This window comes from Cervus canadensis, chromosome 29 (genome assembly GCF_019320065.1).
Source record: "Cervus canadensis isolate Bull #8, Minnesota chromosome 29, ASM1932006v1, whole genome shotgun sequence".
Taxonomy (NCBI): domain Eukaryota; kingdom Metazoa; phylum Chordata; class Mammalia; order Artiodactyla; family Cervidae; genus Cervus; species Cervus canadensis.
In genome coordinates this window covers 11,603,759-11,627,451 of record NC_057414.1, presented here as the reverse complement: position 1 = coordinate 11,627,451, position 23,693 = coordinate 11,603,759, and the positions used below count along the sequence as shown (strand labels likewise).

Below are 23,693 nucleotides of genomic sequence, written 5' to 3'. Positions count from 1 at the left end.
CTGCGCGGCCGGAACCTTCGCGAAGGTTCCCGAGGCGGAGCTGGCCGTTCCCGGAAGCCGGCAGCCTGCGCGCCTGCAGGCTTGGGTCGCGCGCCGGAGGTTGCAGAGGAGGCGAGTGGCGGTTCCGGCGTCCGGGAAGGAGAATGGCCCTCCTGTGCTACAACCGGGGCTGCGGCCAGCGCTTCGACCCCGAGACCAACTCCGATGGTGAGAGAGGCGCCGCCGCCCCCTCCCCTCCACTTCCTCCCGGGGACGCCCGGGGCCTCGCAGGCTGATCCCCCCGGGCCGCCGCATCCCCTCCCGGGGCCTCCCGGGGTGACCCCGCCGGGCCGCGTCCCGAACTGCCCCCGGGTGCGGGGCCGCTCTGCGGGACCCGGCGACGGGATCCGCACCCGGCGCCCGCCCTCGGCACAGCACTCGGCGCACATGCTCCCCGGCCGTCCGCTCTCCCTCCGGGCCGGGTTGAGAGCATCGTTGTCCCCGCCCCGCGCCTCTCGGAGCGGTGAGAAGTTAGTCAGGTGCGGTGGGTGCGCGCGCGCGCGTGTGTGTCAGAGACAGACGTGGACCGCAGGGTTGGGCCGCTGGCGGGTTATCCTATCATTCATTTGACTCACTGTTTTAACCATACTTTAAAAAAAAAAAAAACCTGTTCTTGGTTCAGATTATTTTGAATGGTTACGCTGTTAGGTTTTGATACATCTGATCCAGTGGGAGGTAGATTTCGTCATCCGTTACTTTGTAGCCGTCCGTGTTCCTTGGGTATTTTTGCATGGCCTTCCCGTCTAAGTACTGCGCCGTCTGCAGAATACTGGGCTTGAATGTCCTCTGTAGCAGAGATCCCCGACCTCCAGGACCTCATGACTGATGATCTGAGGCGGAGCTGATGTAGTCATCGTAGAAATAAAGTGCACAATAAATGTAACGCTTCAATCATCCTGAAACCATTCCCCCACCCCACCCCCACCGCCGGCGGGTGGAAAAATTGCCTCCCGGGCCCAGGTGCCCTAAAGCAGCTCTCCAGGACCCAGGTGTAGAATTAAGGATGTAAACTTGAGAGTTACTGACTAGGTGAATGGTAGAAACTGACCAGTGGATTTGAATTTTGGTAGGTGAATGAAGTAAAGGACTGACTTGATTCCTTGGAAACTGAGCAGTTACAACACTTTCTCATATTCCAGTAGCATTTATTGTATGTTTTCTGTATGCCAGACATTGGTCTGCCACTTAATATCTATTAGTTATCTCATTTAATCTTTACAACAACCCTGTGAAGTGTTTATTATACCCAGTTAATGAGAGAAGTACAGCAACAAGTTAGCAACAAGGTTTCTCATTGTGTAGGGAATTAAAATCAATACTTTAAAATCATTTTTACAGTATTAATGTGAAGCTTTTCAGGGAGAAAATTATGAGTCTTCAGTGGATGAAAAAATCAAGGAATGAGTTTCAAAGCCCTTTGCTGTTGGTAGCCTATGTAAAAAGTAAATTGCTTTAGTGGCTATGCCTATTCTACTTTAATATTAAAGAGGAAAGTCGTTTGAATGGGATAATATGTTTATTTATAGGGTGTTAGGTATCAGCCTAATTTTAAGGGGAGATACAGCCAATTTTTTGGAAGTCAGCTCTGTGTGTGTTTGTGAAATGATACAGTGTGTAGGAAAGAGATAGGGGAAGCCAGCGGAGTAGACATCTCAAGGATTGAGCATCCGCAGCACTGAATTAAGTAGGGAACGCCTTTAAGGTTGCTGAAAGTTTATTAGCTTTAACAAAATTAGTTGTTCAGTCGCGGCTGACTCTCTGCGACCCTGTGGACGATAGCCCGCCAGGCTCCTCTGTCCAGGGAATTCTCCAGGTAAGAATACTGGAGTGGTGCCATTGCCTTCTCCAGGGGATCTTTCTGATCCGGAATTTTCAAATCCAGGTCTCCTGAATTGCAGGTGGATTCTTGAAGGTCTGAGCCACCAGGGAAGCCTGAGGTTATTGTAGGGACTTAAAATACTACCGTAGGTTGATTGATGGAAAATGGAGATACAGAAGCTAAAGGAGTGTTTTGGTGTGGTGATTTGCATATGTTAAAATAGCTTCTCTAGACGAAGCATTTCTTCACTAACAGTATTTTATTCAGTTCACACGTTTGAGGAAACAAACGGCTACCAAGAGGCAGAGCCAAAATTTGAGCCAGGGTCAGACTCAGTGGTAAAAGCCCTGGTTCTTAACCATTGCTGTCTTGTAGCTTCTTACCCATAAAATATTACCTTGAGCGAAAGTGTCAAACTTGATTTTTTTTTTAAAGGACTAGAGAGGAAGATGTCCATTTGCATGTTATTTAGCAATGATTTTCAGATACTGTCTATACTAGTTGTATGGTTAAGACCTGACTCACTCTTGCTGCTCTGCTGCCAGAATGTCCTTTATTATATATGCCTGTGTCAGACATTATGCGCTGTATGCCTCTGACTGTATGTACATTTGATATGAAACACGTTCTCTGTTCTCTTACTTTGATACTCCTCTCAAATTCTCTGCATATTCATTTCTACTTTGAATCTCCTTTTCCAGCTCTCAATTCCACTACTACCCTTAATTAGTAGATCTTCTGAATCTGGGCTTAGGTACTATACCATGAACCTGACACTTTCTTGCTTTATTAGCTAGGTGTGGTGTCTGTGTAGTACCTGGTTACTAACCAAAGAAACCATGCTGACTTAATACAGGGATAGGGAGATTTTTCTCTGAGTACCAGAAATTAATCATTTTAAGGTGATTCTAGGAATCAGAGGTTGTAGCCAATTGAGAGCTAAACAGACACGAAAGTTTGAGCAGAGACCCTTGTAAGAAAATTGCACAGGTGTGGAGCTGACCTTTTTCTGTGCTCCTGGTTCTATCTAACTGGGGAGTAAGTGTGTCCATTATCATTTTTTTTTTAAATGTAAGGCTCCATATTGCAGGCTATAAGAAGTCCATTTCCATAAGAGAGTTAAGTAAAAATTGATGGTGTAATGGTGAGGAGTTAGGGAATAATAGACTAACAATCAGTGTCAAACCTGAAAACATTGTAGAATTTAAGCCTCTTTTTAATGAGGTTTATATCTAGGAATTGACACCTACTTAGGAAAATTAAATTAGCAATTAGATATTACTGATAAATCAGGTTTTTTTAAATTGAACCTATTCTTCAAAAAATGTCTTTTTAGAGCATCTCTTGGACAACTTTTATGGATCAATACACATAAAAACAGTTAAGTTTGATAGTATTTTTGTAAACACAACATTGAAATATGATACTAAAGTTTGGGTACTAAATAGATTTTACTGTAAAGATTAGAAGAATACAAAATATAATTGGTTATACTTGAACTATGTGTATTTTTATTTATAGCTGTCATACTCAAATTAGAATTTTAACCTTTACTATTTTAATGCAATGTTATATTAAGCATTGTGTGTCATGCATCAAACTCTAGCATTAGTGAAGTATTATCTGCATATGGAAAAAGGATTATATGTTAACACTGAAGGAAAATGGGTTTTCCTCATTATAAAGTGTTTTATTTTTTCTTTGCTTTTGACCAGATGCTTGTACATACCACCCAGGCGTTCCAGTCTTTCATGATGCATTGAAGGTAGGAGCTTGATACGTTTCTGTCTTAACATTTATATAGTCAATTCAGAGGTATAATACTAGATTTTTTCCCCCCCTCGGCTTATGCTTTCTTACTGACCATTTTGGAGTGCTTTAAACAAGTGTTCCACTAGAGTCAAAGAAGACAGTAGGTGGCAATCTCAAGAGTTTTTCCAGTTATAAAATTATTGTTTTTTATCCCAACTCTCATTTTCTCTGTCCGCCATTTCTTCACCTAACTTTGAGGGGAAATGAAAGCAGTTGTACTGATTCTTAGTTTTTCAGCATATCGGGCAGCTATTGGCTCACAAGAGTAGTTCTGAATTTTAGGGAAGATTGTTATAAACACTTAAGAGTGCCACTCAGGACAGACGTCTGAGTTTAGAGTAACAGTACAGAAAAGAGATGCCACCAGTTTTCCTTGATGCTCTGAAGAGTTAGAGACATAACAGAATATTGTTTGATGAGGATTTTTGTGCTGGGTTTATTGGTCTTTTAAAATTTATGATAATGTGGTACATTTTCCATTGTGTATCTCAAAATAAAAGGTTGCAACATGGCTGCTCTGGTTTTAGGTTTTCCTAGGAACATAAGCAGTCCTTCCTGTTTATATTTATCGATGTCCTTTGAATTTCTAATTTTACCTTTCAGGGAGTAATTAGACCACCTTGGTGTTTAGCTGTTAGCCAAGTGTAAACAGTGATATATGAGCAAATAACAAGCCTATATTAATCTGGTTACTTCTAAGTGAGAAAAACAGAACAAATGTTCGTTACCACAAGTTGTGACCTGACTCCTTACATCTTTTTGTTTTCCAATGATATTTTTCCTCATACCTTCTAACCATGGACATACTTCACTTCACTTCTCAGTTTTGGCTTCCTTTTTTTCTCTCGTTCAGTTTATTTTGACCTTACTTCACTTCTACAATGTATTTGGCAACTACAGATGAGTTCTGAAGTGACCCCTTTTTCCAAACATAGCCTGCCTTTGCTGCTGCTAATAATGATGCCACTAACTTTCTAGTCATTTAGTCCATTGCTCCTCTTTATATCCAACTGTTAGTTATTCTGATTAAACTTAATGATTTTACTTGGAAGTATTTTTCTTTCTCTTTTCTAATTTTGTTCTGTTTGTTACTGTTTTTATAACATTTCTTGAAGACCTAGACTTCCCAGTACCAGGAATTTCACAGCCCAGTAGATTTTAAGCAAAATACATAAATCAGTAGGTTGTGTACTGTTGTCAGTATTCTGTTTAGCCAAGTAAAAAATTAAACATTGCATGAGCAGAAGGAAAAACATTTTACTATTCAAGTTGTGCATGCATGCTCAGTCATGTCCGACTCTTTGCAACCCCATGGACTTGTAGCCCACCAGGCCCCTCTGTCCATGGAATTTTCCAGGTAAGAATACTGGAGTGGGTTTCCATTTCTTTTTCCAAACTATTCATACTAGAAGAGGTACATTGAGGGAAAAGAACAGTTCTTAAGAAAAGACAGTTTGCGACCCTGTACTTGCACACTTAAATTTTAATTTCCTTTTCACATTTTACTGAGGACAACCATACCATCTCAGGTGGGCATTGGGAACAACAAATCTGTGTCATGTATATGTCCCAGTATTCCCAGAATACTTAATTCTTTATATGGAATTAAGATAATAAAACTTTTTTTTCATGCAGAATAGTGACAATATTATCTATACTAATTAAACCTTTAATTTTGTACTGGTTATTTTTCGTCTATATTTCAATTCAGAGTAAAAATGAAATTTCAGAACAAAGGAAAATATGAATTGTAGAATATTTCACATTTCTTTTTTTAAAAACGTTTAACTGGGTATTGTGAATAAAAGACACTGCCAAATTCTTCATGGATATATTGAGAGAAACAGTGAGGCCCAGATGGGTATGCGAAAAGCTGGCCCTTAGTCTGAATTTGAGACATCCCAAGCTTTCGGACTACTGGATTTTTATTTCTTTTTTCTTTGTACTACATTGGAATTGTAGGTGACAACTTAAACCCATGGTTTTAGTTAGCTACTTGATACTTTGTTTAGCAATCTCATACTACTTTACAGTTTCTATATTTGTATGCCTCTAACTTAAAAGCTCATGTAACCTTGAAAGATGTTAACAGTGCTTAAGCAGCCACATTAATTGTTTTTCTGAAAATAGAATGCTTATTGTTGAGAAACAACTATGCTGAGTTTGTTTAGAAACTGAATTATTATAATTATTATCTCTAACTTACTGGACTTTATTTTATTTTATTTAACTTACTGGATTTTAATCTAACTTAGTTTTTAAAGTAAACCACTTCACTTGCACTCTAGATCCCTTAAAATATCTAGTTTTATAAATTATAAAATGCTTTTGTTCTGAAAATCAAATGCTATTCTAAAACAGAAGCAATTTCTGTTTCCATATTGTAAGGTGCTTCCTTTTATGATGGATCACAACAACTTTGGTTAATTATTTTTTTTAGTCAAAGACTAAGCATTTCACTTGATTAATTATTTACAGCACTTTAATACTATAAAATTATATATATACAGGTCACTTTGCGACTCAAGGAGGTAAGTGTAAGTGGTATTTCAGTGAGTTGCGGTTCTTTTACAAGCAGAGTTTTCACTTTGTTTTCTTCTTTTGGCTCTTATGTTTCCTAGGGTTGGTCTTGCTGTAAGAGAAGAACAACTGATTTTTCTGATTTTTTAAGTATTGTAGTAAGTATTAATTTTTTTCCTAGATTATTTCCCCCCAAAGTGCATATTACAGGAAGCTCCAAATTTGAGGAGTCTGATTTTGAAGAGCTATTGTCTAGTCCTTGTTAACTTCCAGATGGTCCCTTTCTTTTAAAATGGAGGTCACCTCCCTTCTGTGGCACTTAAAGTGTTTATCTGTTTTAGAGATTAAAGTTTCAAGATGTTAATTAACTACTTGTCAATTTATGTTTGTTTTTGATGTTAGTCTTTTTTTTTTTTTCATTTCTAATTTACTTATATACATCATAATTACACTCTAGAATTTTTTCCTACTGCTTATTTTTTCTTTAGCTTTCTATTTTTTAATTGAAGTACAGCTGATTTACAGTGTTATATTAGTTTCACATATACAGCATAGTGACTCATTTATAGACATGTATACCTTTTCTTACTCAGATTCTTTGCCATTACAGGCTATTACAGGACATTAAATATAGTTCCCTGTGCTATACAGTAATTCCTTGTTATTTGATGTTAGTAGTCTTAAAAGAACTCCATGAAGAGGTAACAATTTAAATCATATTCAGTTAGGAACAATAAATTATCATATCTAAGATACCATTAAGTTGCACTGTTATTTTGTGTACCCTTAAGAAAGAAAACTAAAGTTGCTAATTAAATGATATATCTTTGACCTTATGATTTCAGGGACGTTAAAATGTATGTCAATGTTATATAGAAAAGGTAGCTAGCATTTATTGAATGTTTGCCACCTGCCAGATAAGGAAGTATTGTATTTTTGTTGTTTAATCCTCAAAAATTGCCTCAATTTTACTGATGAGGAAACAAGTTTAAAAAGATTAATTTGTTCAATATCATATAGCTAGGAGCACAGCTGAGACTGAGATTGAGGCCCTTTTGTATAAATAATTGGTAGAATTCTCTGCAAAATTGCCAGAATTTGTTTCCTGTAAACAAGTTTATGCTATACCTTTAATAGAATAATTAAAGTAGATATTTATTAGGTATAATTTAGAGGCCTCTTTTTAATGCATTATTCACATGTAAGAACTCATTTGCAAATACATTAAGTTTGGAGTTCTGCTTTTGGTTTCTTAAAATAAGTCAGTGTGTTAAAAGTGGAGAAAACATGAACTTGAATTTATGAACTAAGAAGTGAACATTAGTATTTGTCACAGCATGTGAAATAGATAATAGGATCGTTCTCAGAGAATGAATACCTTTCACCAACAGGGCTGTACGAAAGGAAGGCATAACAGTGAGAAGCCACCTGAGCCAGTCAAACCTGAAGTCAAGACTACTGAGAAGAAAGAGCTTTCTGAATTGAAACCCAAATTTCAGGAGCACATCATTCAGGCCCCTAAACCAGTAGAAGCAATAAAAAGGCCAAGGTACACTTTATATAGCTATATACCGGTGTTACACTTAATAACAGCATTTGTTCCTGGTATTACCTCTTACAATTTTGCATCATATCATTCATAGTCACTGTGTAGTTAACCAACTTTTGGACCATTTTGTTTTCTCTTCTGTTCAGTCACTGAGTTCAGTTCAGTCGCTCAGTCGTGTCTGACTCTTTGTGACCCCATGAACCGCAGCATGCCAGGCCTCCCTGTCCGTCACCAACTACTGAAGTCTCCCCAAACTCATGTCCATTGAGTCAGTGATGCCATCCAGGCATCTCACCCTCTGTTGCCCCTTTGTCCTGCCTTCAGTCTTTCCCAGCATCAGGTTTTTTTCCAGTGCGTCAGTTCTTCGCATCAAGTGGCCAGGGTATTGGGAGTTTCAGCTTCAGCATCAGTCCTTCCAATGAATATTCAGGACTGATTTCCTCTAGGATGGACTGGTTGGATCTCCTTGCAGTCCAAGGGACTCTGAAGAGTCTTCTCCAACACCACAGTTCAAGAGCATCAATTCTTTGGCGCTCAGCTTTCTTTATAGTCCAACTCAAATCCATACGTGACTACTGGAGAAACCATAGCTTTGACTAGAAGTAATGTCTGTATTTCTTAATATGCTGTCGAGGTTGGTCATAGCTTTTCTCCCATGGAGCAAATGTCTTTTAATTTAATGTCTGCAGTTACCATCTGCAGTGATTTTGGAGCCCAAGAAAATAAAGTCTGTCACTGTTTTCATTGTTTGCCCATCTTGCGATGAAGTGATAGGACCTGATGCCATGATCTTAGTTTTTTGAATGTCGAGCTTTAAGCCAACTTTTTCATTCTGCTCTTTCACATTCCTCAAGACGCTCTTTAGTTCTTCACTTTCTGCCATAAGGATGGTATTATCTGCATATCTGAGGTTATTGATATTTCTCCCAGCAATCTTGATTCCAGCTTGTGCTTCATACAGTCTGGCATTTCTCGTGATGTACTCTGCTGATAAATAAGTTTTCTCTTAGATAATACCTTTTTGCTTCTGTTCCTTTGAGGGCATACACACAGCAAAGCTCCAGGGTGGGTTGGTTCACTGTATGCAGTTAAGCTCTGGCTGAGGGAGCCACACGTCTTTCTTGTGCCTTGGCATGTATCGTTTTCACTGTGGCATAGTGGAATTCTCTAAGGGAATCGTCATTGTCAGGGAGTCAGTTTGAGTTGAAAAAGAACTTGGAGGCTTTCCTTTCCATTCTGCCACTGTTTGTTGAATATTTTTTAAGACATTCTTCATAGAAAAACTTTTCATTTCCTTTCAAAAATTCTATGAATTTTAAAGCAGCTTATCATTGCTAATTGAGTATATAATTTTTCCTTGCATCAGGTCAAATTCTATTTATTTGTCCATATTTTGCCAGTTAGAATAAGCCTAGTCACTTATCTTTTACCCCCCAGTTATCTGAAAACTGTTAGTCTCATTACTGATCAATTTTTAATGTATTTGATTTACATGGCATATCTGTTAAAGTACTTTTAAAATATTTTGCTCACTTTGCAGTAGAATTACAGATTCTTCATATTCACTTTCTGACCCACTACATTTTATAATCCCACGAGTGCTGGGATTATTGTTGGATATCACTGTTATACCAGGTCTTCTTCACATAGCACTTGAGTACTTAATTGTTTCAGAATCAAAAAACAGGACTTAAAAAAAAACAGATGGTTTTTGGCCTCAAACATGACCTTTGTTGATATTCATATTATGGATTCATGATTTCCCCAATTTTTTCTTTATTGATCTTAAATAAATAAGTTTATAGCATCTTGACTAATATCCAACAAAGAAAACACCCTCAGGGACTTTCTGATGTTTACTTTGTTTATTTAACCAGACTACTTTGGGTGATTTTTTTCTATATTCACCTTATTCATAATCATGAGAAATTTTATCAAATGTCTTAACTGACTGATTTGCCAGTTGGGGGGGGGAGTCATAAAAAGACAAGAATTTTGACATGGATCATTATTAAATATTATAGTTGAGTCTACTGTAATTGACAGTATGAGGTAATATTTTTTAAAATAATGGATTACTAATAAATTCACTTAAGAGAAAGAGAAATTAAGTATTTTATCCTAAATTCATTGGATGGTATTATAGAGATTATGAGGATACGAGTTTTTATGTACTTTGTTAATGCCTCCTATGCAGTAGGTTTTTCATTAACTATGTAGAATGAATAACCTAGGATTTTTCGTTTTATTGCTGCATTTATTAGTATTCTTAATACTTACTGAATGCCTTAAATTCTACATACAGCACTTTACAAAATGTCAGGGGACATTGTTGTTACTGTTTTTTTAACCTTACTAGAGCTCCCTTGTGATATAACTGTCTGAATTAATAGGTGTGTGTACTAGTGTCCACGTGAAGTGAACCGTCTCCACCGATAGGGATATGGATTCACTTCCTACATAATTATTGCCTTAGTACGTAATTATTCAGTTATGTACTGATGTAATGATAAAATGAGCTGCTTTAAAATAAAATTTTTCATTAGAATTTTTGAAAGGAAATGTTTTGCTATGAAGAATGTCTTAAAAAATATTCAACAAACAGTGGTAGAATGGAAAGGAAAGCCTCCAAGTTCGTTTTCAACTCAAACTGACTCCCTGACAAGGACGATTCCCTGAGAGAATTCCACTGTGCCACAGTGCAAGCGATACATGCCAAGGCACAAGAAGGACTTGTGGCTCCCTCAGCCTGAGCTTAACTGCATGTACGGTGGACAAACCTGCCCGGGGCTTGGCCGTGTGCGTGCCCTGCTGAGTGAATCACTTCGCGCATAATTGTTCACGTCGTCCGTACTTGCTGCTCCGTGTTTGCCTTGGGTGTGGAATGTGAAGGTGCTTCACAGTCCCTTCCTTGGAGTTGCTCATCTTGGCAAATTTGGATTCTTAGTCTTTGTGTCCTTCCCGTTAGCCATACTGATTCATAAATTGTGTTGAAAGTATCATGATTATTTGATATTTAGTATCAACTTTTTTCTGCTAAAACTTAGAAATGTAATTGTGTTACAGCAGTTACTGTAAAATACTTTTTTAATTAGAAAAACTTGATTCACAAAGCTTTTGGCTTATCATAAGTAGGCTCAAGTACATTTAATTTTAGTACAAAGAAATATTTTTGTACCTCAATAATGGTAATAAAGTTTCCAAAATCTCTAGCCCGGATGAACCAATGACAAATTTGGAATTAAAGATATCTGCCTCCCTAAAACAAGCACTTGATAAACTTAAATTGTCATCGGGGAATGAAGAAAATAAGAAAGGTAAGATTTTGCTTTTTATATTTTTCTATTTAGTTAGCCAATTATTTAAAAGAAGCAGGAGCAGTATAGTTTGCAGCATATAAATGTAAAAAAGTAGTACTTTGTATTAAAGAACTTTTTTGTTTATTGAATGCCTTTTAAACCACAGAATGAATTTGTGATTCATTTTGTCTTTATTAGAAAGGAGTACCTGTTAATTTTTTTTCTTCTGTTACTCATTACTTATTAACAGTGAGTTAAGCTTTTTTGTAATTGTTTCATTGTGCATGATATAAAATATATTCAGCATTCTCTGATCCATACCTGTTATCTGGGGGAAAAAAATCATGAAATGATTTCTCTTTTACATAAGGTAAATTTACTGGATATGGGGTGCATTGTAGAATAGAAGTGCACCATGTCATGTGTCATTTTGGGATTATAGGCAAGACTTAATCACAGGAGTTGGCTTCTGATTCACTTTTACTGAATGATGTGTATTACATGAAAGGTCACACAGAAAACTTAACTAAAATCATTGTAAAATAGCAGTTTTTTTGTATTTAGATTATTATTTTAAATACTCATTTTAAGAAAATGGTACTTTCTACGAATAACACTATAGTAAAAGTGTTCTAATGTTTTTATTTTTTCTTTCTTTTAGAAGAAGACAGTGATGAAATTAAGATTGGAACCTCATGTAAAAATGGAGGGTGTTCAAAGGTATATATTATAAAATTTGTGTTAAGTCTAGAAGTAAAATTTTAAATTTTGAGAAAAGAGTAATTTACTGACTCAATTAGATATGAACGTTTATGTGCCTGTTATTTGTTGGGCACTGTTCCATGGAGCAGGACTATGAGCATGGATAAGTGCCTGTCCCTGAGGAGCATGTCTGAGAGATCACAGGAATAAACAGGTCTAGTTCTGTCAGCATTTACTGAGCACTTCTGTGTGCCAGAGATGGTTTTAGGGGCTGGGAATGTGGTACTAAATAAAGCAAAAATCCCTGTTCTTGTGGAGCTGATACTGTGATTCTGGGGGGGGACAACAAATAAGTTATTAAGTGCTGTGAATTTAGGTAGACTTGAAAAGAATAACGCTGACAAGGAGATACAGAGGGAGGTCCTTTTTGATCTGGTGACACTGGGTTGGAAATTGAATGATGTAGCAGATGCGCTGTATAAACCTTGGAGTAGGTGTGGGAGCAGCATGTGTAGAGGCTCTAGAGCTTGGCTACTCAGGAAATTATAGAAGTCAGTGGAGGGTTGATACGGGTGGGAAACAGGGTATGAAAGGCAGGCAGGGTTATAGAGGTCGTTGTATGTCACGGTGAGGCGTTCAGGCTTTGGTCTAAGTGTAACATAAAGCCATTGTCTTCTTTAAGGAGGGACTTTAAAAGGATATCTTTGGCTGATAAGTGGTAAATTTAATGGCTCAGGAGTGGAATCAAGGGAAGGAAAACCAGCTAGGGTGTTATTTTGAAAGACCAGGCATTGGCACATGTTTTAGAGTAGTAGTTACATGTAAGATGTCACCAGACATCTCATTGAGGCTTCTTTCTGCCTACTCTGTGTAATATTACACCCTCTTCACCATTTCCATACTCTCCTGATTTCCCCATAGCGCTTACCCCTTATTGCATACTACTTACTTTACAGATTTTGCTTCCCTTCTTCACTCATGTAAGATTTAAAAGGGAAACATTTTCTCTTTGCTTGTCCTGAGCGCTTAGGACAGTGCCCAGCACGTGACAGACGTGTTAAAACGAATGACACCTGAAGTATTAGCAGGACTTGCTGATAAACTAGAAGTGAAGCGTCTCAGCGCACCGTTACCTGAGGAGGAGAGATGGGAGTTCGGGTTGGGAGCAGGTTTGCGGTCTTCTCTCATGCTGAGTTTGGGATCACCTTGTTCATTTAGAGATAGAAATACAGATGCATTCCCGTGTATTTAAGGTAGATGTGGCAGATAACGATTAATTCTTTGGGTGCGGGAGGTGCGTGCAGGTGGTGGGGTCTGTAGGCATGTCAGAGCAGAGGTATCCCCAGATGAATTTTGAGAAGTGAATGACAGTTCTGTAAATGGACAAAATGGGAAAGGATATTCCAAGGAGAGAGCAATAATGACAAAAATCAAAAATAGTCAATGATAATGGTACAGAATTTGCTGATGTAAAGTTGAGATTAGAAGAAAAGTCAGACTAGATCCTGAAAGGCTTGCTGCTCACAGCTTAGGCCTTCCTTTAGGTCACGGTGGCCATCGAAGAAATGTTTTTAAAGTTTTTTCATTGAAATACACCATTGACTATATAAATAAAAGTTTATTAAGCAGAGTGCACATGCTTCCTCTCATTCATTATTTCGTCTTCCAAAGGTAACTACTTTTTTCTCTCAACATTGATTAGTTTTGCCTACTTCTGAACTTACTGTAAATAGAATCATAGAACAGGTACTTAAGTCTGTCTTCCTTTGCTTAACTGTTTTTTGTTCTCTTGGTTTCAGCTGTAATTTGTTCGTTTTCATAGCTTTAAAGCATACCATTGTTTAAATGTGCCAATCAGTTTATCCTCTACTGTCCTGTGAAGTTTTTTGACTCATGTTACTATGGACATATTTGTCCATGACTTTGGGGATACGTTTACACATTTCTTTTAGGTAGATGACTAGAAATAGTGTTGCTTCTCAGTGTGTGTGCGTGTGTGTGTGTGTGTGCAGCTTTAGGAGGTACTCCCACCTAATTTTACAAAGTGGTTGTGTTTATACTCTTCCCAGTGATATATGAGGCTGGGTCCATTTGTTTTACACCTTGGTAACATTTTTGTAATATCAGTCTTTTATATTTAGCCACTCGGGTGAATGTGGACTGTTCCCATTGTGATTTTAATTTGTACTTTCCTGATGATGATGTTGACTACGTTTTTGTATGCCTGTTGGCCATTTGGATGTCCTCTGTGACGCTGTGCCAAATCTGTATCTGGTTTTCTATTAAGTTGACTTTTTCTTAATGATTTTAGGAATTCTTCATATGTTTTATCTGCACGTCCTTTGTCAGAGAGACTATACTTTTTCACTGTCTTAATAATGGCTTCTGATAAATAGTCTCTTTAAATTTAATGAAACTCACTTTCTTCATCTTTTCCTTCATGATGGGCTTTCTGTGTCCTCTTTAAGAAATCTGTTTCTTTTAGGACTTAGAGGCACATTTAAATGTGCAGACCACTGGCACTGATTATTGTATATGGTTTGAGGTAGCGGTATTTAAAGGACTTTAAACAAGAAAGTGGGCCATGTTTAAGTAGATGGTAGAGTCCAGAAACTGAAGGCAGAGAAATTCATCAGACTCTTTTAGCAGAGTTTCATTGCCTGGAATCTGCTAGTGATCTTGAGAAAGTTTAGCAAATTAAACTGGTAAGATTTTTTCTAATTCAGGTTGACAGGATTTTGTGATAGACTGCATGAGGGTAGAAGGTAAAGGGACACTGAAGAGAACTTGGAGAATCTCTCCTTTGAGAGACTCAGTGGATATGGAGCCATCAGATAAGATTGGGAAGAATAGTAGGAATTCTGGGGAACAACAGTGATAGACGTTCAGAATCTTATACACACGCCGTAATCTGAATTTACAAAAAGTGAATGTACAGAATTTTATTTTCTGTAACTGTAGGATGGTTGCTGTAAATAGCAAAGTAGACAGAAAATATACTACTGGCTGCATCTATGTTTTATTAACATAACTTTTTGTGAATTCATCTGTAGAGCCTTCATCTACAGCAGCAATGGGGCCCGGATCTTCCAGACAAACCCTGGATATATATATAGGTCTGCAGCTCATTTTACCGTTTGTAGGGATAAGAAGTCATCTCTCTGGACTTCAGAATTGCTTATTAGATTTTCCATATTAATTCGTAATGCTCACAGAGTTTACTGTGCACATAGTCATGCTATAACTATGTTTCTGATGAGAACACTAATCTCTTGGTCTCAGTATTGTCCTGTAAATTTATAGAACATGCCTGAATATGTTTGGAATATGTTGGGATGTGTCCTCATACCCAAAAGTCTAAAAACATCTGATACATCCTGTTGCCTACTTTAATATTTACCTTTTTCACAGGGAACTGAAATTTAAGCATATCCAAACAGGAATCATTTTTCATTCCTTATTGGAATGGCCTGAGGTGAATTTATGAATGTTCTAGGTAATTGTTACCTCGTGGGCATTTTCATAGTTCATAGAGGTCACCAGTACTTACAAATACATGTGAAGTGTAACACTGAGATATGAAACTAATTTTTTCCCTCTTTTTTTTTCTCTTGTAGACATACCAGGGTCCACAGAGTCTAGAAGAAGTCTGTGTATATCATTCTGGAGTACCTATTTTCCATGAAGGGTAACTAATGAAAACTTTATGGTAGATGTTAGAAATGTTAATATGCCTTTAAACATTATTTGCCATGCAACAATATTAGGTGTTTTACTTACATTGTCATATAAACTGTACAATAACGTGGAAATGTGAATTTTGTCTTCTTTCTGCACATGGGAAAACTGAAATGAGTTTACAGTTGAAGTGACCATTGTGATTCACACCTCATGTTTTTTATATTCCTTTATATTACAATAGAATACTTTTTTTCTTTAAGCTGAATAGGTGTCTTGTGTTGTGAAGGGCTGTCCTGGCCATTGGTAGGGCATTTGGAATTTGGGCCCTGGGACACTGAGACGCCAACATTGTGGTATCTGAGAAAACCAGGACTTTCCCACAGCACTCCACTGAGAGCCTCTCTCGTTATGTTACACTGTAGTTTATGGAAACACAGTACTGTGAGAGTCTTCCACTCTGTTTCCCTGTCTTCAGGACTCAAACCCAAAGTTTTACTGTAATTTTTGTCTTCCAGTGTTAGATCTTTCTTAAGTAAATAGTGTTAGATTTTTCTCAAGTTAATTTTTCACTTACTTTGGGATTGACTATCACAGGTTATGTAAACATTAGTTTTTAGTTTGTTTGCATGTTCTCACTTTCCTGGTGTTTTAAAATATGAAGGTCTTCAACCTTTGATCATTACTATTTCATAGTAGCTTAATGAGGAAACTGAAATGCAAACTATCAGTGAAAAGCTAATTTTGGATTTTGTGATGGTTTTAAGCATCTTCATTCAGGAATGCCAGAATTGCTATACTAAATGGCATTCTGGTTATTAGTCGTCTGGTAGTTTTAACTGTTTAGCAACTTAGACACTTGTAAAATTAACTAAAGTTACATGCTTATTTTTTTAAGTTACTTACCACTATAACACTTCCAAATTTAATTGATTGTCAGATTTTATTTCTGAAATTTTTATATGATAATTTAAAGGATGAAATACTGGAGCTGTTGTAGAAGAAAAACTTCTGATTTTAATACATTCTTAGCCCAAGAAGGCTGTACAACAGGGAAACACATGTGGACTAAAAAGGATGCTGTAAGTAATGTTTTAAAAATAGCCTACTGGGGTGTGTTTATCTGAGTCATTTTGAAGACATTTGAGATTACTCTGTCTTTATATTTAAGAAGAAAAAAAGTTCCTCACAGTAAAGTTTGATGAACCTAACTAAAATCTAAAATTAATCTGAGTCAAGCTCTTAACGCACTACTCTTTGATCAGAATAATGATTGTGTATGTTGATTGCAAATATGTAGATTTTTGTGAAATACGTAAGCTAGTCTAAATTGAAGCATATTTTTCTGTAATTGCATACTTTATTTCGACTTTTTCTGTTAAAAATCACTTTTCTGCTCATTTGAGTTACCATTGAGACCTCTGATGCTCTTTTGGCCCCTTACTGTCATTCAACCATTTACACATTACAGACACGCCATCTAGTGGCCAAACAGTAGAATTGTAGCATTGTTTCTTTGGGATTGTTTTTGTGTTTTTAAAATTAATTAATTTATTTTAATAGGAGGCTAATTGCTTTACAATATTGTGGTGGTTTTTGCCATACATTGACATGAATCAGCCTCTGCTTGCTACCAGGAAATTTATCAAAAGAAAAGAGAAAGCATCAGTTCCTACTTCCCTAACAGCATTTTAAAATGACTTGTAGCTATGCAAATAATCTCTGAAAATCCCATTAAACTGTAAGATGGCAAGCAATTCTTGCTAAATACATATTTGTTAGCTATTATTAACATGTCTTGTAATACATTAGATTAATTTTATGTGCTGTATTGGCACTAAAAACCCCGAGACAATGAATGTTTTCAGTGTGTGCCTCTTTATGTTCAGATTACGTTAGGAATTCATTTAGTGTATATTAGCATATATTATGTCTGCTTTTTAATTACACATGGGTTAGATACTGTAAATATATTTGTTAAGTTATAATTTGTCTACCATAAAACTTCTAGGAGTGTTTTATTAGTAAAACGTGAAATATCCCTGTATTTTTTCCAAGGTACAAAAATTTGAAAGTTTTGCTTTGAAAAAATAAAATGTTGTTTTGTGTGCTTAAGTTTTCATAGTATGACCCTTGGTGAAAAACACTGTTTTATTTTTTAATGCATATAGTTGTCAGCTATTGAGTGACTAAGCCAGGTGTTTAAGGGCAGAAAAGTTTAAGTGGTGTAAAGTAATTTAAATTCAGTTGGCATAATTACACAAAAATATAAATATTGCTTTTTCAAACAATAGTGTCTCACAGTCTCATGCATTAAGTTACCCTCAGTTACAAGACACATCACACTTCATCTTTCAAGTAGTTATTGTTATAGCAATTTATCATTCATAGGTAATAATTTATTTCCATAATAGTAATCAAAAGATTACTTCCACAAATTCTTACCTTTTTTTCATGTTATTGTAAGAGGAAAATATTCAATAAGAACAACAGACAGTTATAACTAGTCAATTATTTTTTCTCAAATTTCAGTCTGTAGAAAATAACTGGAAAGTTTTATGCATGATGTTAAGATGTTGTCCGGTTTATATTGTTAAGCAAATATCTCTAGTCTAAAAGTATGTTCTCAAGTCATAAAGCTAGTATTTTGTTTCATTGGTTAAACTTCTTGATGGGGGCTTTAGAAATTGTTTATGCTTAAAAATATTAAGGGCTCGATTTTATGTGGTATTTTTCTCAATTTTAATGGGTCAAATTACTCTTTTTAAGAGGTTAATTAAGGCACTTTGTAAATTCATAAAGTTTGTCTTACATTGCAGGGGAAAAAGGTTGTTCCATGTAGACATGACTGGCATCAGACTGGGGGTGAAGTCACCATTTCGGTATATGCGAAAAATTCACTTCCAGAGCTTAGCCAAGTAGAAGCAAATAGCACATTGGTGAGTACACTCAGCGTCTCTGGCTTGCGCGTTGCTCGTCCTAAGTGTGTGTGTTTTCCGTGGCTGCGCCAGGTCGCGGTTGCAGCGTGCAGCGCCCCCGGGCCGTCTCCACTTGGCCTGTGTGTCTTAGCTCCCAGCCCCTGCGTGGGAGGCGGGTTCTTCCAGTGTTGTTCCCTGGAACACGAGGGAAGTCACTAAACGTTATTCTTACTGTATTATAAAATGTTGATCTTGCTTGAGCTGTTTTAAGATTTAAAAAGTCCCATTTGAAAAATTAATTAACATTCTCAGCGAGTTATTTCTGAAGCACCCTGGAAGTGCTGTAGTGGCTTAGATTTATCAGATAATAATGATACTTAGTTCTCAATATGAAACTCCATGTTAATATTTTTTTCACTGTTAATGGTTTTCTCAAAGTATAATATTGGCAGTTCCTTAAAATAACTTAAATGGTTTTTATCCGTGTCTTTATTTTTATAATCACTGTTTTAATATCATAAATCTTTACTTTGGTTTTGATCAATTAATCAACTTTTTTTTTTTTTCAGTTAAATGTACACATTGTATTTGAAGGAGAGAAGGAATTTCATCAAAATGTGAAATTATGGGGTGTAAGTATTATAAATCCAGCAGAATTTTTTCTTAGACTTTAAAATGCCATTTATAATAAAAGATAGTACTTTAGGTAAGCATTGATGTAGAGTAGATGTATAACTTACCATTATTTCTTACCCAGGAGTTTACCTCTAAGGCTAGAGACGACCTTAGAAGCTTGGAGTTCTGACTGTTAGCAGCTGGCATAGACATGAAGTCTACTTATCGTTTAAACATACTTGCCTCTAAAATTAGTAAAACCATCCAGAATACTGTCATTCTCTTTGATATGTTACAGGTGATTGATGTAAAACGAAGCTACGTGACTATGACGGCAACAAAGATTGAGATCACCATGAGAAAAGCTGAACCTATGCAGTGGGCAAGCCTTGAACTGCCTGCAGCAAAAACCCACGAAAAACAAAAGGAAGAGACAACAGAATGAGTTGGGAAGGGAAAGAAATGTCACTGGCTGTTTCAGAATTCTTGCTGCGTGAAGTGGTGACTTGCTGCTGTACTCTCGTTTTCTTGTTATTGTTGTTGAATCTGGCATTTCAGGGTCTGCAGTAGGTTCAAGCCAAAGTCGGTTTATCTTTTTGTGCCTCTCGTATCGCTTTTGAGTTACCTAAATTAATTATTCATTTCTCCTCACTAATAGAACTGTAGTTGTGTCCTGTACTTGAAGAAGCTAGAAAATAGCTCATAACAGTTACAATATTTCTTAGCATAATACTGCGTTAATCAGAGAAATGTCAAGAAACATTTGTTTTTACATCTCTTTCTTTTATCCTATAATTAATCACTAAAGCAAGATGGAATGTCAGATTTTTAATTAGCTTTTTCATGAATTTGTGTTCCTATGATACTTGAAAATCTTTAAGGAAGAGATGAAGCTCTGCATTGCTTTTCCACTCAACAATAACATTTTGTAGGGGGATTAACTCACGGTAGTGTAGTACATAAGTAGTAGCAAGGAAATACAAACATTGATTAACAAATCAGAATTCACTTACAGCTAATTGGATTAAAAATTACATCAGTACCTGTATACTTGCCAAGCAGTATGATCTTAAGAGTATAGGAAACATCATAAATAAGAATAAAAAGGTATCAATTTGATTAAAATTCACCATTTTATAAGACTAAACAGTAGTGTTAAACATCTTTTTCCTAATTATTCATAAGGTCTCTGGATGGTGTTATGACTGAATTGTACCTAATTTATAGTCTGTGCCCTCTTAGAATCTTTTATTAGTTATAAAGATAAATTATATATATTATTTGGCCTCCCTGGTGGAAAACTGTCTGTAAAATTCCAGGCTAAAAGACTTTTGGAAATACATTAGGGTATCAGAAAAGTAAATATTTAAACTTTGCTTTATGACAGCTATTACATGTGAAATAAACAAAATAGCTTATTCTTTTGAAGTTTTTTTTTTTTTTTTACATTTTCACAAACAGCTTGACAGTTCTAGGTGATACAGTGTTGATTATATATTGTACTTGATTAAACATAGGTAGCACAGAATTAGATAGTTTATGCTAATTGAACCCATTAAAGGATAATTAGTTTCTGAGGCAGTGCAGAGTTCACAAAGGAAACTGAAATTAAGACATGTTATGAAGGCAGAAACTATGGCAAAACTTAATACATTTGAATATGAATTATGTTTATGTAGATTAAAATAATGATTTCTTAAGCTTCTTGAGTGTTTTTCTTTCTTGGTAGTAATGGACTTAGAAAGAAAAGTTTCCAGAAGTACAGTTTTAGTTAACAGTATTTCTCAAGTCTATTACCTTAACAAATAAATAACTATTAGATGTAGTTAATGTAATTATTAAATGGTTTGGTTTTGTTACATATAAAGACAGAAAAATTGGCAGCCAGCTTTTATGACACTAAAATACCATGGCAAGAAATTTTTGCAGTGAAGATTGGACCCAAAAGAAATATATATTTCTAGTATTTGGGGTTGTATTTAAATTTTTTTAACTTTTCATAGTTTTGGAACCTGAGTTCTTTTAGAGCCATGAAATCTAGTTTATTATTTAGAGGAAGGATTGATAATTGATTTGATTTGAGGTAATGTTTACTAGGCCCTTTACTGATGATTCCTTCTTGAGACTTTTCCCCCTAAGCAATACGTAATAAAGCAAGAGTATTATTCATGGAAGAGTTAGTTACAAACCAGTCACCTTTATATATAATGTATTATCTATACATTATATACTCACAGTTTTCGTATTTAGTCTGGTTATACTAGGGACCATTCTGTTTCCTTTGTTAGTCCTATGAACCTCTGAATTTGTTGCATAAATAAAAATCTAAATATAAACAATTATCTTAAACTCACATAACAGTTAAAATTAAGTAGAATGAGTTTTAATTATCTCTCTGGATCAAAATGCTTGTTAACTTTATTCAGTTATTTCTCTAGAAAAGCTTCATCTATCTAAGTGTATTCATAATAACTGTAGCAAAATAAAGCTAGATTTATTGTACACTTGATAACTAATCTGATGGCTAAATCAACATTTTAGGGAAACCTAAAATAGCATTTTTCTTGCTTGGCACGTTCGCTAATATAAAGGAAGAAAAATGCTGAGAATTTGAACTTTTACTACTTTTTAACCTCTTATTTTGGTATAATTTTAGATTTACAAAAGTTGCAAAACAGTACAGGTTTTTTTATGTCCTATATTAATCTTCCCCAACTGCTAAAATGTTACATATCATTAGAACATTTACAAAACTAAGAATTAGCCTTGCTAAAATACCATCAACTAATGTTGAACATTAGTTTTGATTATTTGTTTTTAGTGGAACACTATTTTCAGAGTAGTTCTTGAGACCTAGTATTTTGATAGTAATTAGAACCAGTAATCTGTGAGCCATTAAAAATATAAATTGAAATCAACCTGTCATAGACAAAACATTGTAACCAAATACTGGCAAAGTACTGCAGTGATCTGTTTTATTAAAATTTATCTTTTATGCTAGAGATTTTAATTCTTATTAAGTAAAACTTGTTTGGTTTTCCTTAGACAGTTCTTTAGAAATCTAAGGGTGAACAGAACCTTAAAGAGTTCTTGCCAGTCTCTTAAGATGACTTTGGGTTATTGCTCTACTGGCCCTTGCTATGGGGAAAAAAAAATCGTTACCCAGATTGAAAATTACATTATACATACACCTGTAATAAGTAAATTAATGGAAAATCTTGAAAGTGAAAATTCCCTGGTGGTCTAGTGGATTGGGCTCTGTGCTTCTACTGCAGGGGTCGGGTTTGGAGCAAAGAAAAAAAGGATTAAAAGCTCACTTATGAAGTCTGTAACCTTTCTTTTTCTTTGTAATAGCCAGATACTTTTTGTTATCAGAAAGTAAGGAATTTTTCGGTTTGTTTTATTCAAATTACTTTGACCTGGTATTCATTTTTGATACTTATTTTCATTCTTTTGCCTATGTTATAATTCTTTAGCCTCAGTTCTGGAATGCAAACTAAGTCCTGCTTGTTTCTAGGTTTTAAGTTTCTAAGTTTCATTTCTTTTGTTTTTTGGGTAGCTGGGAAGTTGGTGTTTTACCTGATTGCTTCCTTTCTGCCCAAATCTTTTACAAGTTAAACTCCTCTGGAGTTGTTGTGTGGCTTGGTTTTTTTTTTCTTAAGTATAGATGCATGGTGCTTTATACTTTATGCCTTTGACATTATCTCTAAAATATTGGACTTGGAAAGGTTGCTTGTTTTTTTATTTTTATTTTTTGCATAGTTTGCTTTTACTTTTTTTTTTAAAGTTTTTGTATAGCTCTTAGTTGTGAAGAATTCCGTAAAAAACAGTTACTTTTAAAGAGCATGATTTTATTAAATGCCAATTAATGCCTTTTCTTATTTTTCCAATTTAGTAGGCCACATTTAATGTCTACTGAAGTGACAGCCTTAAACATTTTTATGTTGCTTAAAGATTATGTGGCAAAATAATTTTATTTGCTAATCCTTTTTGACTCAGCAGATAACAGTGTCCAGATGAGTGTGTTGTTAAACTATGCTTTTAAGACTGCTAAGAAAGATTAAGCCTGGGAGAGGGAATCAATCTGTCAAAATGCTTGTTACTCCCTGAACCTGTTAATTCTTGGTGTTCCAAAAATGAGACTAGATCAGTGTATTAATGTTAAACACTGTCATCCTTCATGTTGCTCATTTCAGTTTAGAGTTCCATATTTATTAATTATTTATTTGTATGATTAATTTGTTAATGTTTGTATCCTTTTATAGACCACATATAACCTTGACTGTGTCTAGGCCAACCGTTATATCCCTGTTTTCTAGTATAGTACTTGGCATGTTGGTTGGCTCTTAGAAATATCAAGGCATGTAGCACTTGTTAGGGGCCAGTCTAAGGACTTTTATGAATATGGACTTAACCCTCATGACACCCTGTGAGGTATATTCTCTTGTTACAGGCAAGGAAACTGATTTATGGCACAAGTTAAGTAACTTGCCCAATGGCAAAACTAGTGAGCTGTGGAGTAGAGATTTCACACGCAGGCCTCTGGCTTTGTGTTCTGTGCTCCTGACTGTTTCATGCAGCTTGTGTCTGTCAGTTGAATTAATGGGTTCCATGAAACATTGGCATATACTGCATGGAAAACAAGTACCATTGTGTTTAGCTACCAGGAAAAATCTTACTTTTTCATATGTTTTGTTAGAAAATAAATTTATAAAATAAAGTATGTAGTCTTTTTGTTTGTA

General features: G+C 35.8%; 1 protein-coding gene across 1 annotated transcript; it reads left to right on the top strand.

Moving 5' to 3' along the window:
* CHORDC1 (cysteine and histidine rich domain containing 1) lies at positions 1 to 23,693 on the top strand. The gene is made up of 11 exons (XM_043451724.1): positions 1 to 207; positions 3,574 to 3,623; positions 6,292 to 6,348; positions 7,582 to 7,739; positions 10,953 to 11,056; positions 11,700 to 11,758; positions 15,358 to 15,428; positions 16,395 to 16,500; positions 18,238 to 18,357; positions 18,906 to 18,968; positions 19,250 to 23,693. Exons 1-11 carry the CDS (start codon positions 144 to 146, stop codon positions 19,394 to 19,396), a joined length of 999 nt encoding a protein of 332 aa, XP_043307659.1. The 5' UTR covers positions 1 to 143; the 3' UTR covers positions 19,397 to 23,693.

What these genes read in the sequence shown, in the direction of transcription:
- CHORDC1 (XM_043451724.1), top strand. Translation starts at nt 144, where the DNA reads ATGGCCCTCCTGTGCTACAACCGGGGCTGCGGCCAGCGCTTCGACCCC. An exon ending in TCTTTCATGATGCATTGAAG is followed by an intron (nt 3,624 to 6,291) that starts GTAGGAGCTTGA and finishes TATGTTTCCTAG; the next exon opens with GGTTGGTCTTGCTGTAAGAG. An exon ending in CTGATTTTTTAAGTATTGTA is followed by an intron (nt 6,349 to 7,581) that starts GTAAGTATTAAT and finishes TTTCACCAACAG; the next exon opens with GGCTGTACGAAAGGAAGGCA.